Genomic DNA, 22,126 nt, shown 5'->3' with positions numbered 1-22,126 from the left:
AATTTGTTGAGTTTAGCACTGAGGTTTCACTGGGATTATGGTGTAATATTCGCTTGGACAGATGGGTCTTCAGTGAATCGTCGTAGTATATCTGTATGGAGTAGAATTATACGCTGCATCATCCCTACGAATGTTACGTTACAGACTGCAGACTGCATTCTATCCAGACCCGTCGGTGCTGTGGGTAATCCGAGCGTGCCGGAATTGAAATATGATGTTATTTACGAATAGATGAATACGTTACGACTTCTGCAAGACCATGAATTTTGAAAATTTGGGTTGTTAGTTATTCATAAAAAAATAGGGCAGTTTGTCAGATAGTTCTTGGGTTTGTTACGTCAATAGTAATATACCGAATATTACGATAGCATCATTGTCACCTTCCGCAATAATAAGTCCCGTGAGCGCTTTCTAAGTAATTGTCACCCGCGTGACCTCAGCAGTTACTCCGATTGAATTAGTACAGATTTATCAAGTCAATCACACAGCATACTGGTAAGGGAAGTTGCTGAATATATCATATATATGTATGCTAAGCCTATACTCGATATTGATATCATTATCCAACAAAGACGCCAGGTGTAAATCATTTCGGTTCTATATAACATATATGTATATATTTTTTAAAAGTATAGTGTGCAAGATACCACAATAGTTGAATGAGTGAGTGAATGAATGAATGAATAAATAAATGAATGAATGAATGAATGAATGAATGAATGAATGAATGAATGAATGAATGAATGAATGAATGAATGAATGAATGAATGAATGAATGAATGAATGAATGAATGAATGAATGAATGATCAAGGAGGCCAGAAAGAAACCCTGAAGTAGGCAATTACCAAGATACAGAGTTTATGGATTCGCACGATGTCAGTATAAGAGGGCGTGTTTATACTGATAGACCTGCCAACTCTCTGCGTATAGGCCCACCGAAGTAAACATTCTGCAACAAGTGAAATTGCAGCAACTATATGACTCCATTTTGCAGAACATCCATTTATACATCAGTCTGATTATACTTCAAACTGTAATTTGAACAGCAGGACATAGAATTTCGCAGGAATAATGAAAGGCGCCAAAACAAAGATGCAAGGAAAGCTAGGACCTCTGCAACGAGTCGCTAGCCCGCTGCGTAAAATATCCGACACGGATAAGCGAAAGACTGCAAGACTACATCTCGGCAGAGTGCAGTATATGCCAAACAATTTGGTCAACGATGAGGTCAGTTGTGAGTTGTGAAGAGGAGAAACGGTAATGCAAAAATCAAACACGATGGACGATGGTATGTTTGCTATTCCATTTTAGCCTGATCCAACCTCAACTATTTCCATGCACGAGTTCATCGCTGCGGCCGCGGCTGGTGCGATGCGAACGGTAACTAAATATCTGGACGACGGTGGGAGCATACTGGTTGCTGACGAGGTATAACATTCATATGGATGAGATGCAGGTGGTCAGTAACGAAGTAGGCTACTTCTGGTGCTTTGGCTAGGGATGGTGTGAACCCCTGAAAGGTTCAGGTTCGTGTGAACGCGAACCTTTTTGAAAGGTTCTGTGTGAACACGAACGTGAACCTCGTGACGTCACGTGACGTCACAATGTTAATTCCAACCCTACACTTTCGTAAAGTAGTAGGCTACATCAATGCACAATTGTACAATGTACATACCTATAGGTATAGAGACGACTCAGGATACATTATGAAAGCATTCGAGCGATATCCATACTACATGTCAATATTTTCAGCATCACCAAATGTATCAACTAGAACAATCAAATGCTAAAATAATTCCATAAAACCGATATCTCCCATCGGTTGTCGACAATTCCGACGACGGCTCGCAAGGGAATATATGTTTACGCCTTGAAAATCTAGGTTAGACTATAGATCACTAACCTTCGTAGGTTAGTAATCTATAGTTAGATTGGACAATGTATTCTGAAGGCGTCAGACGATTGGTACATTGATGTTGATCAGAGTTAAAAACCGGATTCTTTACTTGCTACAGACATTACCTCAAAAGCAAGCTATAGCTGCTGTAGTCAACACCCCATTCAATCAGATTCGGTTTTCCTAATACAAAATACAATAAACATATCAAATCAAGGTCGCTGCCGGACGCCGTTACATTAATTATATCACTACTACGGATAGTTCCGTCATAATGACAAATCATGCTAAAATTTACGCGCAGCCGTTGAGTTCACTCTAACTAAATTGTGAATCTATTGCACTGGCTGGTATATCGTCGGGTGTCGGTAGTATTGTAAAGGCTATTGAATCGGATCTACGTGGCAGTGAGTGATGACATCCTGGATTTGGAGTCATTTTAAAACCATCATGGAAGACAGTCGCAAAGCAGAATGTCAAATTTGCCACAACGTAATTAGTCGCGGAAAGGACGCAAGCCGTCTCACTCTGTCCTCGTTAAGAAGGCACTTGAATAATGTCCATAGCATCAAGAATCCGAAAGAAGCGGAAGAGGGTTCGTCGTCGAAGTGTGCATCTGACTCACGCCAGCCGACAATAGTGGAAACTTTAGCAAAGAAGCAAAAGTTGGACCTAGCTAGCCCCAGAGCGATTAAAATAACCCGATGCATCTCTGAGATGATTGCTGCTGATTTCATGCCTTATTCAACGGTCGAAAACCGTGGATTTCGTCGAATCCTAGATCTTCTAGAACCAAGGTACAACATTCCATCGCGTGCTTATATAAGTCAAGTTGGAATTCCCAAACTGTATGAAGATACGAAGGCTTACATATATAAATTATCAAGCAACGCTATTGGAGGCATTTGTTCGACCACTGATATATGGTCAAGTCGGGAATGCGATTCATTTATGAGCGTTACAGGGAACTTCTTCGCTTACAACAACCATGGGGAGATTAAACGATACACCCCAGTGCTGAGCTGCAAAGAGATGACTGGATCGCACAATTCGGAAAACATATTACTGCAAATGACGCAATTGGAGAAAGACTGGGCGGTGAAGTTTGATGCTGTATTATCAGACAATGGTGCTAATGTGGTGAAAGCTCTTGCCGATGGTCAATATTTAAATATACGATGCATGGCACACACTATAAATTTGTGTGTTACCCACTCATTGGCTTGTCAAGACACGGTCAAAGACGTGATCACTGCAACTAGGAGTATCGTAGGCCACTATCACCGCTCATACCGCGATGCTAGGCTGCTCTCCGAATCAGTGTTGCCAGGTTATTTTACAACAACAAGCAAAAAAATCCGAAAAACAAGCCCAAGACAAGCGAATTTTTAGCCGAGACAAGCCCAAAAACAAGCAACAATTTTTATAATGCAAAACATTGTATTTACAATACAATTCACTCAGATATAGGCCTAACATGTGAAACGATGTCATTTTCCTGTCCAACATCCACAGTATCCTCATACATGCTTTCATTAAACCACCCCAGCATGCATTTCGTAGGTTTGAAGTCGGTACAGCAAACATTTTGCCGTCTCATGCCATATCGCACATGCAATATTCCAGCAAGTGTTTTGTTGGTCATGCGATTTCGGAGCTTTGATTTGATCATAGTGTCCTATATGGTGTCGACACAAGCAAATCTCACGTCTCGGTGAAATTGTATCACGTCACAATTTCGATTTGTCTACAGGCAATTTGACGGTCATTTTTGACCGGCTTGCCGAGCATTAAATTTGATAAAACGGATATCAATCGAAAGCTGACTCTGCACTGATTACGAAAATATAAATTTTATTCCGCTCGTGGCCCTGGAACTCCCACAACCAGCCTCGAATTTTTCATTGTTATGGAGATTGACATTGGGACGCAACAATGCTGTCTGGCGAAACGAGAGAGTAGCTCAAGAGAAAAATAGCCAGACAGCATTGTTGCGTCCCAATGCCAATCTCCATAACAATGAAAAATTCGAGGCTGATTGTGGGAGTTCCAGGGTCACGAGCGGAATAAAATTTATGTTTTCGTAATCAGTGCAGAGTCAGCTTTCGATTGATACCCGTTTCACCAAGTTTAATGCTCGGCAAGCCGGTCAAAAATGACCGTCAAATTTCCTGTAGCCAAATGGAAATTGTGACGTGATACAATTTCACTGAGGCGTGAGATTTGCTTGTGTCGACACCATATAGGACACAATATGATTTGATGATGTTGACTTGGGAGCGTCTGCATGTCATCTCCTCGCTTAATGGTGACACCTCATGGCCATGGCTCAAGGGTAGAGCTGTCACACGCAAACTACGACTGGAATGTGGAAAATCATTTAAAAATATCATAATAATTTTAATAATCATTTATAAAAAAAACAAGCCCAAAACAAGCAAATTAAAAATCAAACAAGCCCAAAAACAAGCAACCCGCGACTCCTGAAAATAAACCGCGAATCTCGAAAACGACAAGCCCAAATTCGCGGGAAAACCGCGAGGTTGGCAACACTGCTCCGAATGCCAGAGGCGAATGGACTTCCCGGAACATAAACTGATACAAGATGTATGCACAAGATGGAATTCCACGTATTATATGTTGGAAAGATTCCTCGAGCAGCGCGAAGTAATCAACGATATGTCTTACAGAGGCATAAGTAATACACTGACCAGCAGTCAGTGGAGATTGGCAGCTTGTGTTGTCAAGGTCTTAAAGATCTTCGTCACGGCAACGAATGAGCTCTCGTGTGATTCAGCGACTGCATCGCTTATTTTGCCGGCCATTAAGAACTTGATAAACAAAGTGGACGAATTCACTGTTGATCCTGAGATCACCCATCTAGAAGAGCTATTGGAAGACTTGAAATCACAACTGCGACGGAGATTTGTGAGACCAGTAGAAGGTGTACGACAGAACAGAGACGCTTACTTCAAAAATAGGGAAACATGGGAATACTGTGCCGTTTGCTCTGCACTAGACCCACGCATAAAACATTATTGGTGTTCTAAATCAGAGAGTTCAGAGGTGGAAGAACTCTGCTTAAGTTATGTCACTTCTAATATTAATGTTTCCGGTGCAGAGTCCTCGGAAAGTAATGGAGAGAGTTCATCAACTTCAGAAACTGAGGATAGCGTCGCGTTTCCACGGGATCATGGCCGGCAAAGAGAAGATCGGCGTCAGAAAGATCGTTTGTGTGTCGTGGTCTCAACTCTACGTCAGTACCTGGCGGAAAAGCCTATTTCAAAGAAGAGGTGCCCGGCCAAATTCTGGGAAGATCGGTGCAGCAAAGACTGTCCACAGCTCTTTAAACTTGCTCTAAAATTTCTTTCTTGCCCAGCCACATCAGTGGAGTCTGAGCGGCTGTTCAGCTCTGCTGGGAATATTGTTTCACCTCTGCGCAACAGACTCACTCCGAAGAACGTTGAAGTCCTGACATTTCTGCATGTGAACTTGCACAAGCTGGACTTTTTGAATTAGTAAACTTACCTTATTTGTATCAATTTCGTTGATGTCAATAATTGAGTGAGCACCATTCACCGACTATAGCTACATGCGAGTGTATTTCGTTCTTGATTTATGTGATTGCCGGCCATGCCCACAGCAAAGTGTTGCTAAATATTAAAACGGAGAGCTCAATATTTTGGGCTAACGTTTGTAACAAAGCAAATAAAGTGTTTGAAATCGGCAAGGTGTATGCTCGTTTAGTGTAGAGTCACTTTTTGTGCTTCCAACTCCACACAGAGAGTGGCCCGAAGTTGAAATAGGAAGACTTTCAACCAAAGCTGTTAAAGTGACGTAAAAATTGTAATTTTGATAAAGGTTCACAGTGCAGAACCTACCAAGGTTCTGTTGTGAACGCGAACCTCTAAATTTCCGAGGTTCACACACAGAACGCGAACGTGAACCTCGCGTTCACACCATCCCTATTGGATACTCTAGCACAGCGGTTCTTAAACAGGGGTCCACGGATCCCTTTGAGGGAATGAAGCACCAAAGTAGGGGGTACGATATGCCGTGTGCTGTGCAATTATACGTTATTTAATTACGCATATTATTTTGCAAATTAACATAAAGTGGAAGATTATTGGCCGGGTTTTTTCAACTCGAAAATTCTCTTCGCGTTTTGAGCCATTCCATTTCAAGTGCAATTCTTACTTTAAATTTGGATATCTCATTCCCTCCGACAAAATAATGGTAGGCTTAAAATAAAAAATGCAACATAAGTTGCAGAAATGAGTCTGGTCTAGACTTTTCGCAATTATGAGAGAATGGTGCCTTGAGCCAGTTAGAGTGCTTTAGTCGAGGAGTGTGAAACCTGCTGGGGCGAGACTATCACACTCCCACATTTCGGCGCTGGCCGTACCTTCCACCCCATAACACGCCACGACCTGTGAGATTTCGGTGCATCGGCAGCGGTGATTTATATTTGGACCCTAAAATCGCAGTACATCGGCGAAACCGTCGATATTAATATCTCCATTCGCTGAAATGTATCCTGTCCCTTAAATCTAAATAAAAAATGAGTTTTCATCAATTTTACGAGTGAAATAGTCATACGAACCAAGGGAAATAGCCACTGTATTGCGGTAATTGAATATATTTTCAAAGATAGTATCTATTTGTCTAGCAAGTTTGAAAGGACCCAGTTCCGATTAATTGCTAAAAGCAAGGGAACCAAATTTACATTTTGAAACTTATGACTGGATGCAGTCTTCGTATCTTTCATTTACTAATGCAGCTTGGAGTGTCTTTGACATGTCTCAGGAATTGCACCTACACTTAGGGTTCTGGTAAAAATCATTTTGCATCTGATTAAAATTGCTTTTGTATCGAAGCAATAATTCAAATCATGATTTTATTTTTATTTTCATGGTTTCTACTCATAATAAAAATAATAAAAGAACATGGGACGAATGACGACCCTGCCAATCAAGGTATTCCAGTAAATCGCATTAACCCAATAATGCGCGGCTGGGGATGACCATCCCATAGATGAAAATGTTCAACCTCACTGGTAATAATGGCTCCCTAGAATCGCCATTAATTCGTTCCGAGACATGTCGAGTAGGGCCGGGGCAAAATTGTAACCAGGTCACAAGGTTTCGAGTCACAAGTCAATCTCACTTTTACAGATTGACGCGAGTCAAGTCGAGTCGTTTTCAATTTACCGCAAAGTTAGGTCCGAGTCCAAGTCACAGTGTAGAAATGGCATTATATTTGTGGTCGCATAAAGTGTACAATGTACATATTTGAACTTTCCATGTCATTTATACAGTTGAGATATCATTTGTCAAAATCTGTGATACTCGAATACTTGATTTAAAGCCTAATACTCGATTTCGATCAACGCTAATATCGAGTCAAATCGGAATCCCCCACAACACTAGCACCCACAACACTATATCACGAACATCATTGATGATCGCTGGTGTGGTCTCTGGATGCGAAAAGCTATGTCCGGTTTACGTACGATGACGGTTGTCCATTGCCCAATAATAAACCTCATTCACCAGAAAATAAAACCAGCAGCAAAAATCAATATAATCAGCGCGGTGGAATTAAAAGAAGAAAAAAATCATGGTTAAAAACAAACATGAATTAAATCAGCCTGATTCAAACCAGAACCCTACTTACTTAGAATTGAGTACCTTATGCGGACAATCCAGGACCTATCTAAACTCTTGTCTGCACCAGCGTCCATTGTACTGAGTACAAGAACATTGCCAAAGCGGTAATTTCGTTGACAGTGTGGCCGTACCGCTCTGAGCAGGAGCGCTTTGTACGGACAGTCGGAGATGACAGAATTTCTATTGAAGAAAGGAGCGAAGCCAAACGTTCAAGATAAGGTATGGTGGAATCTGATCCGGGCACTGAAATTAGTTCAACCTCCGCTTATATATTGTACTATTTCAATTGTCCTCAGCTAGGTGCCACGGCGTTACACTGGGGGTGCAGATCGATGAACATAGACGTTGTATCGATACTTCTGAACCACGGCGCGAAAGTAAATCAAAAGGACAATGTAAGATGCATGATTCAGGCTTATATATCACTTTGATCCCGTGAAATCAATATATCCGTCTCTCGAATTATCCGTCGATGAATTCGAACGATACATATTGCACACAAAGGATCTTTGATGTCACTACAGTACCTTATCGGACCAAAAATTATTTAAATAACGCAAACTCAAGGTAACATAGTGTTAATCATTGCAAACCTCGGATCCAAAACAGATTTTACCTTCGAGGCCAAATAGGTTCATGACTATCACATAGAATACGGAATGTAGGCTACTCATGCGGCTCGCTTCAATCGAAGGTGACGTCGGCACTGTAAAGATGGTGCGAACCCCTGGAAAATTGATGTTGATGTGAATACGACTTTTCCTGGAAAAGTCGTTCTGAGCACGACGCTATGCTGTCACGTGACCTCACAATGACAATCTCAAACACTACATTTCCGGAAGTAATAAATGGATACAATGATGGATAACACTGGTCTACAAATTTCGAAAAAATATTTGCGCCAAAAATTTTGATGATTGATTTAGGCTAATCTAAGGTTGCTGAATCCGATTCTTGCACTATCACGCTCAAATATTATAAGCGGTTGGGTTTGCTAACGCTGTCAGTGTGCGTATATATAAGCACAACCCGTTTCCACATGAAGGATATAGCGTAAGTCTATTGCCGTGACGGAGGAAAGTGATCTCCCATTATTCGCAGAATAGAACAGCGCCATATTTCAAGTCAAATCCTCGACATCAGTATCATTTTTTACAATACAATTTCTATACCGCTTTTCTGCTATATTTCCTTTCTTGCTGTCACCGTAATTCAGGAGTCACATGGAAGTTCAAATTGAACATAATGTTGTTGTGGTTATGGTTGCTGAATTCTGATATGCATGGTATTTCGACTACTGTGGTCATTTACGCCATAGGCCGATATTTTTCATTATTATTCCTGTTCTGCCAACTGGCAGCACGGCCCACAGATGTTATGATTACTTGTAATTTACGTCGTTTCACAAGTAGGTACGTAGAACCTTTTAACAATCGAGGTTTGAATACCGACATTCGCAACATCTATAATCACCGTGCAGCTTTGAAATAGTGAGGATTGCAATCGCCATTTTGTACTTGAGTATGGATAATCTATAACTGCAATCATCGTATAAATGCAATCTTAGGCGTATAGCTGCCAGGATGAACATTTGAGGGGATGTGGTGAATTTTTGAAAATATTGATGTGACGTCAAATTGGGATTGTGCAATGTGTATAGGCGCCTGTCTCCCGCCCTCCTCCAAAGGCTGTCGCTAAATGCAACCCGAAGGTGCAAGCTTGATTGATTGTGATCGAACAAGTATATGCAATATACAGTTATACACATTACCGTCACTAGGGTTGGATTTAAAACAAACCCATTTAAAACATGGCCCTTATTTAAAACATGTTTTATTGTTTTTTTTAGTTATGACGTCGCGAATATTTAATTGTGACGTCACAATGAATAAATAATATTTTAAATGATAATTTAAAATATAGTATAAATATGGCTTCTTCGACGAAAGGGGCTTCCGACCACTGCCATGAACATGCCAATAATATCTTTAACCAGGAATGCATCGTTATGCAGCATTTTTACGGTCGGCGGTCTTTATCATCAGAACACCCATTCCGCACCAATGATCTATATCTACTTGATATAACTGTTGAACTGACGATGATTTCGATGGTTCCAGCCACCCTACGTCATATAGGTCGACTCTATCGGGTGCAAATCGTCCGTATGCTCACACTACATGTTGTTTCGGAAGTATTTACACAATTATGTCATAATTAGACAACGTTTGAAAAAATCATATATTCAAAAGGCATGCAATTGTTTAAAACATGTTTTATAAAACGTCGTTTGTTTTAAATGCAACCCAAACCGTCACCCGCGGACCTATCTGAATCAGGTTTTACGTGCACAGTTGATGACATCTCCGCTCCACGTCGCCACGAGAGTTGCGTTTGACGAAGCGGTGCATCTACTCCTGGAATGCGGAGCCAACACGAACGACCAAGACTGCGAAGGAGACACGGCGACTCACGATGCGGTCAGAATGGGCAAACACAACATCGTAAAGGACTTAATCATCCACGGGGCGGACTTAGAGGTTAAAAATAAGGTTGGTCCGCATTCGTCTGTTATTCAAACTAGAAAGGCTTGATTGCGATATCATCCGTTGCGAGCGCTTGAAACTCGTGCTTGCGGGAAATATGGAATTGCGCCAGCGTATCGAAATCTGTGGACGCGTCTGCCCATCAATCAAAGTTCGATAATGTTAGCCATCGTTCTATGCAGAATACCAATCAATAAGGTTAAGAAAGTCCTCTTGAAATCAATGACGACGACGTATTATACACATGTTATTGATGGAGCCTATGCGTATTGGGATGCAAGGCAAACGTGCCGTAAACGTGTGCTTTAGCAATCAGCTTAGAACTTGGATAGTAAATTTTAGATGTCTTCGCGTGTTTAACTTGAGCAACATAGTGTTACTTACTCGACAGGAAGGCAAAACGGCAAAGGATATGGTGCTTACTTGGTATAAAGAAACCAAGCTGGCTTTGGAAAGACTGCAATCGAAAGATGGAGATGACGCGGAAAACCAGGCCGAATTAGGAAGCTGAGGAGTTATCGAAGAAGCATTTACTATTCAGTACATATTCGCTTGCAACGAATTACAGATTTTAAACTGATAGGATAAAATACATTTTATAATATCAGTGTCAAGCTAAGTCATTTTCAATCGGTAACGTAATATTAGAAAAAAAATCGAGAAATTGAGCAATTTAAAAGTGCAGCTCCTGCCACTGCTCGCAATATCGTGCCACAAGGATGGCGCTATCGGGGCCGTCGCAGACCACAGCATCACCTGTGAAGATATGATACACGCGGTTACGGGGCCTAGATATAGTTGTTTAATCAATCGGATGATCCATAGAAATCAGATGATATGATTCCATTGGGACACAATTTCGTATCGGTAATTGCAATGGTACATTGGTACATGCATAACGTATGTACGATTCCAGCAAGATTGTGTATCGTTAACAGGCGGATTGTGCAATAGTGTATAAATAGAGAAATGATATTGCGTGCAGGAGCATCTATTATTAGTATAAATTATTATTATTATAATTAGAGTGAGATGGGAGCTGGTGAATGGCAGTTTGAGATCCGTCGTCGAGAAATGTCACAATATGTATGGATATGCCGCCATAACCAACGAAATTCCGCTGTTCGTCGTAGACGCTGTATAGTCGGCACGATTTGAAGATATTTTCTCTCATGAGATACAGTTTGTGATGTTATTATGGACCGGATCATAATTTCCGCCAGTCATCAAATTTCCAGAGATGGTCAGTAACGAGGTGCTTCAAATTTTTCGACGTATACTAAAGTATAGGTTTCGCCAACTTGCACTACCTATACTCAAGTGGTTTTGTTACTACTTTTACTTGAATTGTTTTTATGACGCTTTGGATCTTGAAAAGTAGACTGTAGTTTTGGGATAAGTCTGTATCAATTTTATGTGTGAAATCGTCATAACAAGTAGCAACCGCGTCAAATAGCCCTCTAGCTCACCCAAATCCAGGTCTCAAATTGCTCTCGTCGCGAGATTTTCGATCCGTTTACAACACTAAAAGGAATGTTTAAAATGAGAACCTTACCATAAGCAGAGACGCAGAAGTCGACAGTTGCTCTGCGCAACCGATCAAGCGACCGAAGTCTTGCAAATACAGTTAAGCGTGTGGGCCGTTGATATAATGGTGGTCGTTGATGATGATATGACATATCTTTAAATAATTGAAATCGTTGCAATTACTATCCATTTGGTGAATGCGGTTGTATAAATTGGAATACCGATAAACTAGACCCGTCACTAGCACTGCGCACAGTTCACGCGGCAGTTGTTTTGTTGCCGATAACACCATGCAGTCATTTCCTGTGATCACTCACGCCGTGTTGCGAATTTACAGAGGCGGAAGACGATGCTTTTAGATTTTAGATATATTTATTTGTCATACAGCCATACACGGCATTTAGTCGCAGAATGTGGTGGCATTTGCATTGCTTAGCATTGAGCAGAAACATTCGGTATAATAGCGAAACACAGAGTTTAAATCGTCATTGTAGACATTAACATGCTTCCATCTCACCATGCCTGTCATTTTGACCAAGACCTTCACTCTTGTCGAAAGAACCTAGTCTGATCATAGCATAGGTGAATCTTCGCAGATATAGCAAATGACTAACATAGTGAATCACATACGCCTTGCAATATACACAGCAGCTGAACTGTATCAATTTATTAAACAACATTTTGCGGTCTGTACTGGAAAGTTTAGCTGACGTATGCTACATTAGACTCAACTCAGGCGACGAAACGTTGGCGTGTAGTGGTCAATATCGATGATCACAAGGATTAGTGGCATGCATAACTATAGTGTGAAAATCGTATGCATATAGTCAATTAGATTGATTGGTTACCGAAGCATCTGTCTGATTAGGTATATAGGTAGATGATTGTGGTTTATAAGGAAATAGTCAGCGCGTTATGTATTTTGGCAGTTCTGCCTTGCGGGTTGATAAAAAAACAATTGGTTTCTTGATCAGTTCATGACAAAGTTCAAGGTACGGCGAAGCTCTACCGATATGACTATATACCCAGAATGGACAGTGGGCACCTTTCTATGCTTTGACCACGTTTGTGGCACGTTTTGAATGTACCACATGACTAGCAAAAGGTCAGGAATCTTGAGAGTGCCTCGTAAGTGGTGATTTACCAAGATGATTGTACCCGGTTCATGGTGATAAATGAGTAATGACCTCTGTCTGGAAGTCTTACCGGACTTTCTACTCGGAGCTATGTATCGGATTGATGATTCGAAACCAAGCATCGCGATATCCAATGAAGTTTGTGCCGCGTTACGGTTAGGCTACGACATGGGTCGGGAACCTATGGCTCGCGAGTCATATGTGGCTCTATTGGGGATAAGTTATGGCTCTTTGGCGAATTTTTCATCTTGTACCAAATTTATCAATATTGCAGCAAATTTTCATATCCACCAGAATAAATATTTCCATGGCAGCAAAAACATGTCTTTGAGACGTCAAGATATAGTGACATATCCAGGGTAAGGAGCTCGAACCCTCTTTTCGAAATCCTAAAATTTAAGTTGCTGCCGTGCCGGCGACCAATATCACTCACCAATTCGATACACCCGACATCGCGTACCTCGAAATCATGGATTGCACGATATGTTGATTGATCAAAGAGCAGACATTGCGAGTTGCGACGCCTGTTTGACAATACAGCAGTTGTCAAATAAACATTGTCTCCTGATCTACGGTGAGAATTGAATTTGTCTTGAAACTGACATTCATTTTCACAATTACTAATCGTAATCACAAACAATGCCATAGTTATCCAATATCCATATCCATGTTCCTGATTGGTATGTATATTAAAATACCGCTGTTAAAATGTCGGCGTGTAGCGCAACGTTATGTTAAAGGCGAAAACTTCGAAAATTCAGAAGTCAAGCAATATTTAAATTTTTGGAGTCAGTGCGACGATTACATTCGTTTAATATCAGTTATTAACTAATTGTAAATTCGAAGCTACGTACGATGAATTGCATTATCACAGGTCAGACTTGGCCAGTCTGTGTGCCTCACCTGTGCCTTATTCATGAACATCGATAGGAAAGAGCAATCAACGAGACTACAAAGCCATCAGTAATACCATGCAGCACCACAAGACGCATTAACTGTAAGAATAGTGTGAATAGTAGATTCACACTTCTACTGTTGTCTACATCTGTTGGAAATCTGAATGTTAATTGTCTCAAGCTTCGAAAAATAATACATGGCTCTCTCTTAAATACACTTAAAAAGATGTAACTTGCAAAAGATCCGTGTAACTCTAGTTTCTCATGCTCAAATAAGGCAACCAGCATGATTAGTTCAAGATTCCACATGTAAAATACTGCGCACACGACGAATCCTATGTATTGAAAAATTGTAAAGTGATCGACTTGGTGCTACCACGACGTCACGAATTTTCAATTGTGACGTATTAGTTGATTAGTGTGTATGGCTCTTTGTGAGTTACAATCGAAAATATAGGGCCAATATGCCTATTTGCATGAAAAAGGTTCCCGACCCCTGGGCTACGATCTTTATATGTGATGGTATATAGGCCTAGATGAGTTGACTGTGACACATATTATGCAAGTATCTACAATTCTATGCCAAGATGATCGATTTTGCAGATATCAGCTTTTGAAGTTTAGTAACCTTATTGCAGCTAGACCTTGTTGAATATTGGCTTTGGCAGCACAGCTGGTGATGCAACATCCCACCTACATAAAGTGATGAAATGAGCCGATAGAAAGCACTGAGCACTGAGCAACCAAGATTTCCAGCGGGTTGCACTCAAGAGCTGATACACATACGAGTGACTAATAACAAAGATTCCATTGGGATCGATTTCACAAAAGTAATTTCTACACAGGCGGAAATATACTATTAGATACAAATATAAATGTTCTAACCTAGTTCTTAATATCCCCATGTCCGCCGTTCTGATGCGCTCAGAATGATAGAAGTCAACAGTACCCTGACGTCAATATTGGGGCGAAACAATCAGGCTCAACCTGCAATTGGACCGGGTACCTCGGAAGTAAGCATTCACACGGACTTCAGTTCTGCGTATTTCACAGCGCTGCCAGGAATAGGATTCGTATTAATCGGGATTATATTGCTCTTGATATGCGTGAAACGGAACAGAGCCGTTCAGAGGCAAGAGCCTGAAATACACAGTCCTAGCCCGCACGAGGGTACTGTAGAACAAGATTATTATAATAACTACGCCTTTGAACGAACCACAGCGCCACAATCACTGCAGGAAGCCCACAATTTCCCTAGTAACATAGCAAACGATGAAGCATCGCTTTCAAACTCACGATTTTTAAAAAGTGACAAGCCGCAAAAGGTGAGGCCGATTGGTATGGCAACTCGTATACAACATGGCCTTGAAGACGATTCAACCGTAAGAACGCATAAGAAAACGTTGCTTCCAACACAGATTAACCTGGACAAATCACACGCCGAGCTGATAAAAAGTATTAAAAACTACCAAATAGGCATGCAAACGACTTCAGAAGGAAACGAAACGGACGTAACCGGTAATACAGGATTGAAAAGAGCAGTGAAAGAATCCCCTACATTCCACAGATTGAAATATGGCAGTACACGAAGCGGACGAAATTCGCCTTCCAATCTACTAGGTACAGGTGTACGTAGAAAATGCCAGACGTTGGATTACAAGTCCTCTGTAGGACAGTTGGATGACAGTAGTTATGACGGTCCCAATTTCTCAGCAATGGCGAAACGTGGTATCCGCGACACAGAGAGTGCAGTAGATAGCGGGAGTCAACGAAGAAAGCGTACACCTCGAATGAGTGATGCGGGGACTAAATGGGCGAGAGAAAATCATCTGACTCGCGATAAAAAACGCTTCTCGTGGCGTTTCCGTTCACTGAGCCGACGTTCCTTGTCGAAAAAGCGTAGCAAACATGATATCATAGATGACTTACCCGCAGAACTCATGGCAAGCACCATCTCTCTCAACCCAACTCATTCGACCAGTTATCTTCAGGGCGGAACACATGGATCACCTTACAAATTGCAGGTTCAAAGTTCTGTCCGGACAGGAAATAGAATTCTTTACAGGAATGGCACAAGGAAACGGGATCGTAATATATTAAAGAAGTCGAAAAAACGTTTGGCGAATTTTGAAACAAGTGTCGTAGAAGAATCTCCGTCGTTTTACATGAGTTTCGATACTCCCATGCCACCTTCAACGGCGCATCAAGGTATGGTTAATACAGTGGTCGGCAGCGTTTTCACAGTACGGCCCAGAATACCTTATTCGTTGTGACGATTAAAAAAATCCACGAATTCGGTAGTGTCACTCGTAAAACCTCATCTTGACTTGATGTTTTAGTACTTTTTAATTATTCAAGATACAAAAACAGAAAATATAACTCTTAGTTATATAGCTTACCAATAACAATAAGTCGATGTAGCCTACTGTCCAGCGCGATCGCCAAAATGTCTTTATGATAGTAAAACTATTCTTCTTTGTTGAGGAATCACACTTTATGAATATAACTGATGCGATCCTCCGAAGCTATCACCAGGCCAACTTTTGCATGGTTGCCGACCACTGGGTTATTATATGAATGATCTGTTGTAATGCAATAGGTTCAAATTCTTTAAACCAGTTGTCGATATATCTTAAGTACGGTAAAATAGCGAGCGTCAAAACATCGAGTGTCAAAATAGCGAGTCGAATCGAGTCAATTGCTGAAAATGGTCACCAATTTCCATATACAACTGCAGATTTGCCTATTTTTTACGCAACAAAATTGTGGTTTTAGATCGAGTCCTTAGTTTCTCAATCCCTGGCGTCACCTCAAATAAGGCGAACAATATAGTCACACACTCTTAATGAAAAGGTGTGCAGTCACACCGAAAACGTGGTACGCGAAAACAGAACCTAACTCAGAATTACGTCGCGGTTATAAGTCCTACGTGCAAGCATCATTTGTAGGGATGGTGTGAACGTGAGGTTCACGTTCGCGTTCTGTGTGCGAACCTCAGAAATTTAGAGGTTCACGTTCACAAACGAATCTTGGTAGGTTCTGCACTCTGAACTTTTTACGTATATTACAATTTTCACGTCATTATAACATCTTTGGTTGAAATTTATTGCATTTGAAATGTGGGCCACTTTATGCATGGCGCCGGCAGCATAAAAATCAACACTATAGACCAGGGGTGGGCAAACTTTTGAGCTCGCGGGCCGCATTCAACATCTGAATCCATTCGCGGGCCGAACAATATGAAATGGGATGAACCAAAACGCACTGTTGGTATTTGATTATATAATGAGGACATGGAAATAATATATGTGCTTATTTAAAACATGCATCAAACATTGCTTTGATGATATCGTACACGCGTCAGAAAGATAGTGGCGAGATTTCATAGGCTGGTCGACCTCAATAACCAAAACTAAAGAGATGAAAGTCGGTTGTCCCGATTCTTAGAACAGGATGGAAATTTAAATGTGTGAGCAGCGATCTTTTCATAGATTCACTAATTGTACTTTTGGTTCAGTCCCAGGACACACAATGCTCACAGAATCATAACCATGTTAGTTTCAAACACGCTTCTACTATGTGTAGATAAAATATAAATGCCCCAATTCTACATATACGAATCTACCTAAGACACGCCCGAATCGGTTTTTATACGCACATCACTGAAATAATTAAAACTGGATCGAGTCGCCAAACTGAAATCCCACTCGTGATCCGAATTATATCAATCTCGTTTCGGAATACTGTGCAGTTTAGCAGTTGAAACCTTTCAAACTGTGTGGGCCTTGAGATCGGGCTGTCGCGCCAGAAATTTAACAGAAAAAAAAATGTAGGAAGTAGTTACCTTAGAAAAGTAGTTCTCAAACTTTTTGAGACACGCTTTATGATGGTGAAATATTTCGCGCCCCCTCATCATCGTCATATCACAAAACGCCACCAGATTGCTGGCAAACTTAACGGATAGTTTGATGGCATGGAATGTTACGACTATAGATGAGAGATTTTAAAATGTGAAATTCATACTAAATACAGAGCAACAATTATGAAATTGTTGGTAAATCGCGCGGAGCGCGAAAATTTTTTCAGTTGAGCTCAGCTTCGCGCCCCATTTCTGATGCTTTCTCGCCCCCCAGTTTGAGAATTATCATGGTGAAATATACTTAGAAATAGTTTAATCAAGTCCCTGCATTATTTCGATTCTTAGTAGGCATTTTATCAATATTTTAAAAAATTCTTCAGACTCTCGCGGGCCGCACAGAACGGTGTTGCGGGCCGCATGCGGCCCGCGGGCCGTAGTTTGCCCACCCCTGCTATAGACTATACGAGCATGCACCTTGGCAATCTCAAAAATTTTACTTGCTTTGTAACGAAAGTTTCCTGGAAATATCCAGCTTTCCGTTTGTGGATATTTAGTAACTCTCTGCTGTGAGCTTGCCGCGCAATCACACAACATCAAGAGCAAAATACGATACATGTTGGTAATCAGCGAATGATGCTTATTCAACCAATCCGTGTGATTAGGGTGTTGGCTACTGCTGTATAACTTGTTAATGGGTTAATATCGGTACTGCGTCTGCAGCAACAACTATAGAAACCCGTTTTAAACTCTGCTCAATATCAACGCAGCAAGACTCAAACGCCGAATCCATTGTCCGGTCTGGCTTATATTAGACCTTTGAGGCGTAAGCTTGTATTCCCTTGCAAGTCCTCGTCGCAATTGTTGGCAAAGCGACGGAAGATATTGATTTTATGGGATTATTATATCATTTGATTGCCCCTGTTGATACATTTGGTGACTTTTAAAAAGTCAGTATGTACTTCAGCATTGTGGCATTATGTGGCCCGAGTCGTCGCTAGGTATCGTGTACAGTACAATAATATATCACCTCACTGAAATATAGGGTCGGAATTAGAAAAACAATATGACGTCACGTGACGTCATGAGATTCACGTTCGCGTTTACGCAAAACCTTTCGAGAAGGTTCGCGTTCAAACGAACCTGAACCTTTCAGAGGTTCATGCCATCCCTAATTCATTTGGATTAATACGTTGTGTTTCATGATACCGCGGTGTTGTACAACTTTATATTTGGATCTGTGGGACTCATAAGATCGATCATGTCTGAATGCGCAGAGGCCAAAGCATAGGGGATGTAGTTTATGTTTGTCTATTACCTTCGTGTAACAAATGCTGCCCTCTATTTAGAAACGAAATCCACAACTACCACGTCTATCAAGCAGAACCTGGTCGAAGACAGTTCTGCTGCTAGCGACTACGAAGGTACAAGCGGCAAAGGTGGATACCAAAAAATATTATGATAGATATATTTTTGTTCGGTGCTGCATACAAATTGCTGATGTAAAGCAGTGTTATCTGTATTTATTGAAACTATTGTCTTTTTATTTTCATTATTCATATTCCAACCATCTTGAATTACGTATATGGAACTATGCAAGGTGCTTTTGTGGAAGGATTTTTCACGCTTAAATAATTGCTACCTGATTTCAAAAATCTGGTGGAGAGATACGATAACTTGAAAGTATAAGCGTTGTTTTGTCACGAAAAGAATCGGAAAGGCAATTTTTATAATAATAAGAATCATATACGACCAGTTTGTTGACTGATCGACGTCGTCGAGGGAGGTTTTGCGTCAATTGCAGAGCGTGGATCGGGAGTAATTACGCCTCAGCGAGATACTTAGGTAACTAAACATTCGTACGTCCATATTATAGACCAGTGGTTCCCAACCTTTTTCGACCTATCGCCCCCTTTTTAAGTTCAACACTGATCATCGCCCCCCAAATTTTGTGATGTCCATTTTCGCCCCCCTATCGCCCCCTTCGTCATTTTCGCACCCCTAGACCGCCAAATCGCCCCCTGGGGGCCGATATCGCCCACGTTGGGAACCACTGTTATAGACGATTCATATAGGATTAGGACAGTCGTTCTCAAACGGGGCGCCGATTTGACTACTCAGGGGTATCGAGAGAAAATGAGGTAAACAATTAACGTTGCCGTTGACGCATAACAAAAAAAAGGACATTAAAATTCTGAGTGGAACCAGAGTAGGTGATGACGAAAAAAAGGTAATCGCCGGGAAAGAGATTTTGATATTGATACTTGACTGCGAGTGATGAGTTTTGTAAATTAGTTTGTCAAGACCAGGGCTGAACAGTAGAGCTGTTCAAACATAACTTTTTTCGGATTCCAACAATCACTGATCAAATTGTCAGGTTACCCTAAAAACGCTGCACAATAAATTTGGTCCAATTCTAACAAGTATAAGCCGCCGCAGAGCCAATTAAAATTTTCAACTTATTAGGGAAAACTAAGAAAATCCAAATTTTTCTGTCAACCCCATGAAATTGTTGAGTTGTCTTCAAATACGATGCAAAACAAATTCCAACTAGTAGAAGCGTACTTATTTGAGTTTTTCGTTGATAATTCTTGGATTATTATCCTTGATTGGTGATGACTATGGCGATTTTTTTGACATGTTAAAAAAGTCAAAATTGTAGCGTTAGGTCAAAAAATTTCAAAATTGTTTACAAGGTTGAAACTTTTTTGCAACCAGCATTGCGTTTGTATCGTGGATTTTGCACTGTCGGTGAACTTATCATTTGACATTTTACAGCTTGTAGCCTACTTTATAGGCCTACCGTTGTAGACGGCCCATTATCTGCTCATTATGAATCATAAACATTCAAATGAAACAAATAGGTTATCATGGTTGTCATAGGTTATCATATCAACTTACCGCAACATTAGAATGAAGCAACAACTGCTGCTGTTGAACGTTCTTTCTCCATTCTTGGCAAGCTACTTAGTAAGGACAGACACTTTCTATTCGAGAATGTAGGAACGTCTCTATCGTTATACTACAATTTTTTTTAAATATTTCTAGCATCATGCGTGATGTAACTACTGGAATTCTCCATTGGGCCAGATTTCGTTAAAATAATTTTTTTTCATGTAAATATTTCTCAGTTTTTGAGGCAAAAAAGTTTTTTTCAGGCCAAACTAGTGAAACTACTTCGTAAGGACAGACATTTCCAACCAGAAATGATGATAAGTAGTACAATTCTAACATTATGTGGGAAAACACCTAATTTGCATTCGTTAAGTCAAATTTGATCAAAACAACTTCGGCAGGTAGGAAAACCCGGTCTAAAGGCAGAACAAAAGCGTCTGAGGTTCGATGTGTAATTTTTGATGTGCCAATAGAAATGACGACAGAATAAATTACAAATGAGCTGATCCATCGGAAATTGGCATTTGTGCGTAGACTCACAAATCGAACGACCTCTGGTACTGAAGACACTATCGGTTCTGCTATGCTTCGAATAGATGATCCTCCCAACAGTCTTCAAGTTTGCCTTTATGAATTTCCGAGTCCTAACTGACAACCCACCACCACCTGTCCCTTGCTATAATTGCTACCGATATGGACACAGTGTGAAATTCTATCGATTGCACAAAATGCTGCAATCGCCATAAATACGGGGATTATCAAAATGAAACATATTGTCTTTATTGAGGAAGTTCACACTCCACGGATATGCATTATGCGCTCGATATCGGCAAGAGGTCAACACATAACGCAATAATGCGAAACTCGAACATGGAGTGCGAAACGAAGACTACAACTGTAACATACCATACAACAGTGCTTTTCGACCTTTTGAGCTCCATTCGCACTTTTTTGGAAAATAAATTTCATTCGCACAAACCAACCGAAAATTGTTTTACAAAAAGAAGATGAAGATAGCCTACTTATCATTATTTTGTAAAGGTTTGCAACAAATTATGGCTACTAGCTCAGGCCCTCAAGTGTCTAGTTTGGTTTTGTACAAGAACGTCTACTTGTGCTTGGATGACGATGACCACGTCTTAAGAACTGTTCAGCACTCCTATCCAAAATACAGCGTATTTTCAACGAGTGAAAAATGCTTGCGGGCTGAAATCGTTTTTTAGAGAGGACTCAAAGGTCCGAAGGCTATAGTTCGTCGAAAAAGTAAAAATCCACATGTATGTGTTGGGGCTTATATGCCTGGTGGCTTGGAAAATAAGTTCCAAAACGATCAAGGAGAGTAGGCCCATTAGAGCTCGCTACCTCATGATACGTTGGTCCAACTTGTGTTCTGTTTTTGATTTTGATTTTCCATTTTATGTCTCGCGAGTAAATGAGAAGAGCAAAGAAAGTCACGATACCGTGTGTTCGGTTGCTTAGCTCAATCTAACTCTTAGTTGACAACAGTTCAATAACCTTAAACCAGCTTTTTAGACTACGACCAAAATCTGTGTTTTGTGGCATCTAGCGACCCGAGCCTCTCATATGAAAACTAATTAATTTTTGATGTTACCGTAGTATGCTACGATGTTACGGACATGTATGACGTACAGAACGCGCACACCACAATTGTAACCCAACACAGCTCTACATAACATGTCTGA

At 40.7% G+C, this 22,126-nt stretch overlaps 3 protein-coding genes and 1 long non-coding RNA gene across 4 annotated transcripts in view; all 4 read left to right on the top strand.

Moving 5' to 3' along the window:
• Positions 1 to 22,126, top strand: part of LOC145454493 (uncharacterized) — a 426,394-nt gene that overhangs the window by 384,576 nt on the left and 19,692 nt on the right. The window lies entirely within an intron of this gene.
• Positions 974 to 10,720, top strand: LOC145453872 (uncharacterized). Its single transcript, XM_080331840.1, has 6 exons — positions 974 to 1,228; positions 1,313 to 1,429; positions 7,688 to 7,786; positions 7,864 to 7,962; positions 9,922 to 10,119; positions 10,505 to 10,720. The coding sequence occupies exons 1-6, from the start codon at positions 1,073 to 1,075 to the stop codon at positions 10,622 to 10,624; spliced, it is 789 nt and encodes a 262-aa protein (XP_080187966.1). The 5' UTR covers positions 974 to 1,072; the 3' UTR covers positions 10,625 to 10,720.
• Positions 4,460 to 5,630, top strand: LOC145453870 (zinc finger BED domain-containing protein 4-like). Its single transcript, XM_080331839.1, has one exon. It carries the CDS (start codon positions 4,473 to 4,475, stop codon positions 5,415 to 5,417), a length of 945 nt encoding a protein of 314 aa, XP_080187965.1. The 5' UTR covers positions 4,460 to 4,472; the 3' UTR covers positions 5,418 to 5,630.
• Positions 11,512 to 19,280, top strand: LOC145453869 (uncharacterized). The gene is made up of 2 exons (XM_080331838.1): positions 11,512 to 15,880; positions 18,878 to 19,280. The coding sequence occupies exons 1-2, from the start codon at positions 14,602 to 14,604 to the stop codon at positions 18,988 to 18,990; spliced, it is 1,392 nt and encodes a 463-aa protein (XP_080187964.1). The 5' UTR covers positions 11,512 to 14,601; the 3' UTR covers positions 18,991 to 19,280.

The sequence above is a fragment of the Botryllus schlosseri genome, chromosome 13 (assembly GCF_051294905.1).
Source record: "Botryllus schlosseri isolate E-star chromosome 13, Bs_hap1, whole genome shotgun sequence".
Classification (NCBI taxonomy): domain Eukaryota; kingdom Metazoa; phylum Chordata; class Ascidiacea; order Stolidobranchia; family Styelidae; genus Botryllus; species Botryllus schlosseri.
The sequence above is the reverse complement of the archived record's forward strand: the minus strand, read 5'-3'. Positions and strand labels throughout refer to the sequence as shown.

Bases quoted from the DNA above. Each gene is read 5' to 3' on its own strand.
- LOC145453872 (XM_080331840.1), top strand. From the start codon at position 1,073: ATGAAAGGCGCCAAAACAAAGATGCAAGGAAAGCTAGGACCTCTGCAA. The intron at 1,430-7,687 runs GTATAACATTCA...TTTCGTTGACAG, and splicing joins GCATACTGGTTGCTGACGAG to TGTGGCCGTACCGCTCTGAG. The intron at 7,787-7,863 runs GTATGGTGGAAT...AATTGTCCTCAG, and splicing joins AGCCAAACGTTCAAGATAAG to CTAGGTGCCACGGCGTTACA.
- LOC145453870 (XM_080331839.1), top strand. From the start codon at position 4,473: ATGGACTTCCCGGAACATAAACTGATACAAGATGTATGCACAAGATGG.
- LOC145453869 (XM_080331838.1), top strand. From the start codon at position 14,602: ATGATAGAAGTCAACAGTACCCTGACGTCAATATTGGGGCGAAACAAT. The intron at 15,881-18,877 runs GTATGGTTAATA...CCCTCTATTTAG, and splicing joins ACCTTCAACGGCGCATCAAG to AAACGAAATCCACAACTACC.